The sequence below is a fragment of the Tetrao urogallus genome, assembly GCF_951394365.1.
Source record: "Tetrao urogallus genome assembly, chromosome: 2".
Classification (NCBI taxonomy): Eukaryota; Metazoa; Chordata; class Aves; order Galliformes; family Phasianidae; genus Tetrao; species Tetrao urogallus.
The window spans coordinates 21243760-21252712 of NC_136814.1; the positions used below are offsets into that span (position 1 = coordinate 21243760).

General features: G+C 42.6%; 1 protein-coding gene across 1 annotated transcript; it reads right to left on the reverse strand.

The window, feature by feature from the left end:
* Positions 1 to 959: 959 nt before the first annotated feature.
* FLVCR1 (FLVCR choline and heme transporter 1) lies at positions 960 to 8942 on the reverse strand (the record flags this gene model as incomplete). Its single annotated transcript, XM_079550295.1, has 10 exons — positions 960 to 1022; positions 2447 to 2514; positions 3182 to 3293; positions 3507 to 3612; positions 3910 to 4020; positions 5211 to 5314; positions 5521 to 5588; positions 5890 to 6030; positions 6567 to 6711; positions 8340 to 8942. The coding sequence occupies 10 exons, from the start codon at positions 8940 to 8942 to the stop codon at positions 960 to 962; spliced, it is 1521 nt and encodes a 506-aa protein (XP_079406421.1).
* Between the last annotated feature and the right edge of the window lie 11 nt (positions 8943 to 8953).

The window sequence follows — 8953 nt, forward strand, 5'->3', positions numbered from 1 at the left end:
AGGAGGTTTAACAAGCAAAATGGAATTTCTTCAGCAGCACTGGCCAAACTCAAGATGAGGCAAGGATCTTCTTTACTTTGTAAAGGCACCATCTCTTTGTAAACACATGTTCCTCTCATTTGAACTGAGAAAGCACTCAAAATATTCAGGAGGCAACCTGTGCAATCATATTCCATTGCCTGTGAATACTTCATCATAGATAGATAGATAAATCAATGGTCTTTCTTCTTCTTTTCTTTCTATTTAATAAGAAATGTATTTTCTTCAACATATCTAGTAGGAAGCTCTTTAAATCTCCCCAGAAATGCTTGAAGAACCTACAAAAAAAGCATTTTCTCTCATCTTCTACTATCTATCAAGAAGTTTCAAGGCAAAAGAAACTCAACACACATAATTGCAGTTATCATGTTTTCAGAATTGTGCTATAGACAGTTTCCCAGAAGGAAATACTGTCTTACATCAGAGACATTAAAAATAAGTATGAATACCCTCCAGTCATGCAGCTACCTACTGCGACTTGGTAAAAGCACTAGAAAGAACTGAACAAGAAATTAACTAACTTCTGATTTCCTGGGGAGAAGATACTTCTGATCATGACTGTACTTCAGGATTCCAAATGCACATTTTGGTGTGCATTCTGAACGTACACTTCTTCCCAAAATGGAGAGCATTAGGGGGTTGGACTCGATGATCCCCAGAAGTCCCTTCCAACCCCTACGACTCTGTGATTCATTAACGAAACAGCAAAACTCGTAGTCTGTTACAATAAATATTCCATACAAAGTCCTATTGTTTATATCTTGGGCAAAATGAAGTCAGCATCTCCATAGCTGTCCACATAACTGTCACCAAAATCACCAAACACATTTTACTACTCATACACATAAATCCAGTGACTATACTAATTTTGTTAAGCATTCAACAGAAATTGTGCGTTTCTAAGCCATCTTCTTTCAGGCTTACAAATCTGACTGAATTTTTAATGCAGTACAAGTTTCATGTTCTGGATTGTCAACTGGTACCTGTGGGAAAAAGAAAGCAGTAATCAAGAATTGAGCTGTAGTACAGCCAAAGCCACTTTCAACCTCAGTACTCTTGGGTAACTCTTGAGTTAGACTACAGTATGTTAGATCACAATAGTACATGTAGTTTATCAACTAGAAGAGACATTTACAGAAAGCTCTATTTTCCATTCTCTTTTTGATTAAAAAAAAAAAAAAAAAAAAAAAAAAATCCATGGAATTGAGCTTCCTTAGTTTAACTTTAAAACATACATTTGCAGCATATAGATATTTATCATGTGGAAATTAACTTCCATTTTTTTTCCTCCATCAGGTTTAAATATGGGAGAGTCTTAATCAAGGTTTAGAATTGGTATTATTTTAGATTTATTCACACAGGCAGCTGTCCTACATTTATTAACACGGGCAGCACTCCCCTATGATAATGCTGCAGTGAAAACACTATACTTCTGTGTTACTGGGGTTAATATTCATGAAGTTGTGTGACAATCTAGCTAATTAACAAGGTAATGAGTGAAAGTGGAACAGTCAGGGACTGCTATGTACAAGTCATCACGCCCATCTCCATGATAACCCTAACCCAAGCTGATAAACACAGAGAGTCATACTGTGCAGACATGGCCACACAGGTTTCAGGTAAAAAAAAAGTCTGCTTGCGTGGCATTGACTTGCAAGTTTCTGAACCTTAAGTCCTAAAGCTGCTTGCAGATGACCAGAGCTGTTGTATATGCAAGACACCTTTATAATACAAAGATGCATATGAAGGACCTTAAAACATCTGATTTCAGAAAGCTGATTTCCTTAACTGAATCAAAAGGGTCAAGAAAATAACAGCACTGAAAAAAGTTTCAGGTGTTGGTTTTAGTTTGTGACTGTGTTTAGTGGTAAAAGCTGCTGAACCATGGTCTTGGAACCTCATAAACAGCAGGAAGCACAGCGTTCATTCTCCCATAACTCGATAGGGTGCTCAGAGAAGAACAACCTGGCTCTTCATGAAAACACAGAATAAGAACTGCAGTGTGACTTCAGTTCATCAGACACAGACTTCACTTACAGGGACGGCAGGTGTTTAAAATAAAACGTGTCATCTATAGCATGACCTCCTAAAGCAATATGCAAAAGAAGCCCCACAATTTACAAAACTACTTACAAACATGGAAAAATAAATAAACCCTACACTCAAGAAGAGATGAATACTAGCCATATAAAATTCAGGAAAATCTGAGAGCAGAGACTTCTCATGGAAGCTAAGGAGAGAAACATTATCTGATGGCAGCATCCCACACGGCTCTGTCCTTACAAAGCAGCACCAAAACTGTCACACAGGAAGTTTTTGTCAATCGCTCTTTTCTGCCAATATTAATTCAGTAGAAGCCAGCCATTCAAGTGTAGTAATATCACAGTGTAAAAGAGTCACCACTTACAGCTTTCACATCCATATTCATAATCCCTGAATTCACATTGTGTCTTCGCAGATCTGATTTTATTAAGGCTGGGGAAAAAAAGAAAAAAAAAAAAAAAAAAGAGAAAGTTGATTTCCAGCTTTGTAATGACATGCATTTCATGAGCACGTGCAAGCACTAAGAAGCTGCTTTCAGCACTGACTCAAAATACATCATTGACTTTTGTAATTTGAAGTGGTGACAATTGGAACTTGCTCCTCACAAGTCACATGCAAAAAAATGACAATAAAAGCTTTTAAAACATGAGTACCTAAAGCAAAGCTTAGTGGTTTTGTCATTTCCAGCATACTTCCAAATGCTGGCCTGTCTAAATCACATCACATTTAAAAAAAAAAAAAAAAAAAAAACCAACATCTCTTACATTTGAAAAACTGCACACTGTCTGCATTTACCAATTTGCTTATGTTCACTAACCTACTTTGAAGGCAAGCATCTGCCACAAATTCAGGACAAGGCTCAAGAAATGGGTGATGACTGGTTGTTCACCTATTAGCAACACCATCCTTAAAACAAAGCGTGTGGACACAGCACGTATGTAAAACTTAGAACATACCCTGCACTTCCTAGTCATTTTGGTTCTCAGCCCAGACAGAAAGTCATATACTAATACACATACATCCTAAGTCTTTGAAACATCTCAACTCCACATTTTTCCCCATTTAAAATATATCATTACTTACATTTCTGCTTAATTACCTGTCAAGATAATGCCCACGAACAGCCAAGCACAAAGAAAGAGGTTTCCTGCATAAGGACTGTAGTCTGTTGTAAGCTTTCCTTGAACAAGCGTAAAGACAATTCCAAATATCTACAAACAAGTCAATCCATTAGTACCATATCAAGAAGAGTCATCAGATTCAGACCACATCATACTGAACCAAATAATAATTTAAAAATATATATATTTAAAAGGACAACACCACCACAACGGAGATCAGCAGCCAAATCTAAGGAAGACTTAGACTCTAGCAGAGCAGCCTTCCTGAACTTTACACCACTTGAATAAATAAGGTGACGTAACCTGTGCCGATGCATTGAGGAGACCTGAGGAAGTGCCTTCAGACTCTGGGTATGTAATTTCCACTGCAAATTCAAACCCGAGTGGCAGATAGCCGGTCATGAAGAACCTGTTGAAGAAGAAAACAAGAAAATGATGGGTATGGCTTTCATCTGTTACTATGGCTATGAAAATCAAGCATCAACACCTGGTACCCAATTATCTGCTACTCTGAACTGTTTGTTTTCAAGATCTAATATGATTCAACGCTTGCTTTGCCTGCCAAATAAACCACATCTATTAGCTACACAGACATAGGTTGAGAGCATGGTGACAGAACACAAAGTAGAAACACTGAGTTAAAGCAGTCAAATGCTATCTCTGAGCAGAACTGCAATCAGCCTTCTAGCCTCCTTTCATCACTCACCCAAGCACTCCTCCAGTCACAAACACCACTATAAGGTATCCGAGGTCCAGCGTGAAGGTGAATACCACCATCCCAATGAAGGAGAGAATGTAAACAATCAAAGTAGTTTGCCTGCAACGCAACAACAATAAAAACATATTAACATTTTAAACATAAGGTCATAGCACATTGTTGAAGTACAGAAGAATAATATAAACATTATTTACTCTCTTGTTAACAACTGACTTTCTACAATAATTAAATTAGCTTCCTGTAACTCTAACTTAACCATATAATGCATTTCAGTGAGAAGACATTCATACCCCAGCTCCTTATTGCCTTAGTTACACGGCTGCTTCATTCAAGGCCAAGAGAACTACTCAGACTCTCAAGGAACAAATAATTGTACAGGAAACCATTACCTCAAGACTATTTTAGTTCTCCTTTAGTTCTGTGCTGCACCTCTTGGCCATTCTGCAGCACAATTCATTATATAAAGATCAAAACAGCAACAGCCAAATCAATATCAGTGATTAAAAATAAAAAAAAAATAATTAAAAAAAAAAATCAATCTAAGAAGTAAGTCAGAAAAATTAATAAAACATTTTAAATCTGGAATGAGGGATGTAACCCAAAACATTAAAGCATGCACCACTCATTTATAAGCCAAAAGGCATGGAGAAACAATCTACAGCGCTAGCATCCTGTAGGTTTCTACAGTGCTCACATGTGAGAATCACCAAAGGAGAACTCCTCTGCTGTCAGCAGAGGAAGCACTGCCCACTCCTGGAGGGGGCACCACAGCACAGGTGATGGACCCAAGAGCTCTTACACCAAAACAGAGTTCTGCCGCATGGTCATCCACTGAATGAAAGCCAATGTTGTGCTTCTTAACAGGTCCAGAAGTCAGACAAGAACTGGGAATCCCTCAACTGGGTGCTTTACACAGCAAGGGAGGGTAAGTTTTGAGCCTTTATGGTTTCCATGAAGAAGGAACCTACTGGGTTCCTTCTGGCCACTACACGTAGGACACAGAATACTTTTCTTGATAGCATTACATTAGCCGCAGAGACAGGAGTAGACGGAAAACCCTTCACGTCTTTGCATTCTCCACAACTCCCTCTCATTTCTTTTGGTCAAGAACCAGTAACAGAGCGTCAGACTTCTGCTGAAGCCTCTGACACTCATCTTCATCAAGGCTGCTAGAAGATCAGGGATGTGCTGCATTTTATCATCAGCTCACCTCCACACTTGCAGTATTTTTCTAACATAATTGCACCAGACTCCTACCCTTAGCCCCATACATGCCTACCCACACTTACTTGTACGTTTTAGTGTAATCCAGCCACAAACCACAAATAATCGAACCCACCATTCCTGCCACCACCAGTGTCAAGCCAATTCTCCCAGCGTTCACTTCTTCTCCCTTTCAACAAATATTTATATGGTGCTCATTAATAACTTGTTTCCACTCAGAGTCAAGTTCAGACCTCTTGGCAGTCATAAGGCAAACATTCCTATGACTCCCACAGCTGTATGATGCAAGAAACTGTATGGGGGGGTACAAAGGAAACCAAACCAAATCACCTCTGCAAATATAAAATTAAAAAACAAAAACAAATCAATACTTACCTCATAACGAGTTACTATCATCTGGTTTAACAATGTGGAAACAGAATAAAATGTTCCAGTCATAATTCCTGCAACAGCAAAAGAGCAGCTTCAGTCACCCCACATCTAGCAACACAGATCTGCTACCACAGAGTTAATCTTCTGGCATCCAAGACTCAGACCAGAGGAATAACCTTTCATTTACCATACGCATCTCTTCTCCAGACCTATAAATGGCATCTCAAATACTGCAGGGTTTTCCATAGGCTGCTTAATATGTAGTAGTTTGACATCCCTCCCTCAGCCAAAAAACCCACAATTAAACCTCACCATGCTTCTGGCACATATTGGAACTGCTCTGCCAGACAACAGCCAGACAGAACCACTTACCATAGCTGATCAGCAGAAGTACAAATGGGACATTTTTGATCAAATTAATAATTGACTGCTTGTAGGAGTAATCCTCAGGAGGCATAGATTGCAGGAGTGCTTGAGAGTGACTGGGAGGGTATTTGGGCTTCTCTTCGAACACTACGGGAAAAAAAAAAGATTTTCATTTGTATTTACCAGTGTCATGCCTGTTTCTTTCTTGAAAGATGAAGTCTTCTAGTTCAATACATTTAACAGGATTAATTTGTCTTTTCAATGCTTCCAAATATACATTCTAGATTTTCCTCATGCAAGAAACAAGTCACAGCCAGAATAGATGCGTTAATTAACTTGTTCACATCTCACTGCTGCCAGCATATAGTTAGAGCCTGACTTCACATGCAGCATCCCTAGCCCTTCACACCTAAATTGTAAGAATAACAGAAAGAATTTCCATTACATCATAGTGTCTTCATGGGTTCTAGCAAAAAACCTGTGTCCTGAGAGAGATTGCTCCACATGAAGCATGACACACAGTAATGTCTGTCTCTTAGCCCTGATACCACAGACTGTGAGCACAAGTAACCTGAGAAGAGATAAACTCAACTGCGGAGGGCTAAGTCAGATGCCCGAAGTACAACAGCATAAACATCCCCTATGGCCACAGCACTTTCACACTGTAAGAACAAAACACTTACCAACTCCTGTTAAGAAGAACAAAAGTGTGGATACTATTGCTGTTCCATAGAACATTATGCTTATATTATGTGCCATTAGATCAATATCATCAGGGGTATTTGGAACCAAGACAGGTGGCAACAAAAAGCCAATGGCAGTGCCAAGCTGTAAAAGCAAGAAAAGAAACAAAAAAAATCATTTTCCTGACATTTCGGGTATATGTATAAAGCATTAAGAAATGTCAAGAAACAACAGCCTTAAATTACTCTGCAACTTGTCTCTGCCACTCATACAAAACTAGGCTGTATTCTTAAGTGCAAGAACAAATTCTTAGACTTAAAAAAAACCCTGCATCTATTTCAGGCTAAAATAAATAAAATGTCAATGACTGTCAGAATGGCAAATTCACAACTCAGAGAGCACTCACACCAGAGATGTGCCAGTAGGCTCTCAAAGCAGCCTTTGTGCATTTATTTGCCTTGTAAGTCTTTCCCTGCTTTCCCTCCCCCAAAGGCCATCAGATTTAAGCAGTAGTCAGTGTTCACCTGAAGAACTCATTTCTCTTTACCCTCACCCTTCAGTATATGAAGCTCATAAACAGAGTACACTATTATGCTTTCTCTTAATGTGTAGGACTTTTATTCGCCATCAGAGCAGTGCTATGTAGTACCCACAATCATCCTGTGCCACCATTATTTATTTTTTTTAACCTTCTTCATGCATTAGAGAATTATGGTCAGAAGGATCAAGAAAGAACCTGCTATACCCAACTGAGAAACTACCTTTGAAAACATGGTGCTCAAAACAACTCTTGACAGGCGAACAGCCACACTCTCAGAGATAGATGTTTCAGCTGCAAGTAAGCAGCACTGCAACAGATAATGTGTGCGATCCAGGACAATCCCTGCACTGCTGTTCCTCTCCTTCCCCAGCATCAGAACTATGCACAGCCCCACACCCAGTTTCTGCATTAGTTGGGGAAGCCTTGGCCACTGTCCTGCCAAATGGAAGCCCTAGCAGCTCCTTGCCACTGGAAGGACAGCTGAGTGTCTGAAGTGCAGAGATGTAGCTGACAAAGAAATCTTAAACCTGATTGTGGATAGCAAAAAGGCACAGCATTAATTGTAGTGGGAAAGCAATAGAACAGCCGTTAATACAGAAGTAGAATATAGCAAGAACCTTAACCTAAATATTACCAATAATCCAAAGTGCACAGCCATAAATCATCAGACTCATGAGACAAGAAACACAACCTCTATTATCTTAACAAAACCACACCTAAGACCTAAGCCTGCACCAGCGGCCTTGATGGGAGTCTCACCATTTTGCTGCCACAGATGAGCAGGGACAGGGCTGAGAATAAGGTGTTGGGGGAAGGACAAGGAGCAGCACCTCATCTCCACCTGTGCTTCCAGAGGTGCCCGGTCCAGCTCTGATAAACCAGCAGGGGACGTGAGGAGATCCGACTCAGTTACACCGGCACCTCATGCCACCGCCTCACAGCACCGTCACCTCACACCGCCTATGGGGGAACATTACTCCTCAGAAATAGCGGCGAGGCAGTTGGCACAGGTGCCCAGGGACGTGTGGAGGCACCGTCCTCGGAGGCGTTCAGGAAACCGGAGATGCGGCACTGAGGGACGCGGTCAGCGGGCAAAGCGGCGATGGGTCGGGGTTGGACGGAATGACCTCAGAGGTCTCTCCGACCTTAATTCCCCGTGACTCGTGGCACTTCACACCGCCTCAGCCCACCTCCCCGGCACGCAGGTTCGAAGCCGGCGCCAGCCCCTCACCTGATTGCCCAGCACGGCCACGGAGCAGGCGGTGGAGACCTCGGCGGGGCCGAACCAGACGGAAGCGATGCGGGAGGGCAGCCCCAGGATGAAGACCTGCGCGACGGCGCACACGGCCTGCGCCGCCATGGTGAGCGCGTAGCGGCCGGGCGCCAGGCTGGCGCACTTGAGCCACGCGCCCAGCGCGTTCAGCCCCGCGCCCAGCAGCGCCGTGAGGCGCAGGCCGCGGGCGTCCAGCAGCCAGGTGGCGGGCAGGATGAGCGGCACGTAGGCCACCATGTACACCATGGAGAGCCAGTCTATCTCCGTGAAGGACACGCCGTAGAAGTGGACGAAGACGTTGCTAAGGATGCTGTACTGGATCCACTGGAAAGCGTTCACCAGCGAGTAGCAGCTGAACACGGCCAGCACCGCCAGCCGCCGCCGCGACAGCCGCGTCTCCGCCCGCCCGCCCGCCCCGGTCCCGGCCGCCGCGCATCCTCCGGGGCCACCGTTCTCCGCTTCCTTGCCGGGGAGGAAGCCGTTGTGCTGCGGGGCTCCCAGCATCTCCCCTCTCTCTCCCTCCGCCTCCCCCTCCTCTTCCTCGCTGCCGTCCTCCACCATCTCGGCCGTCT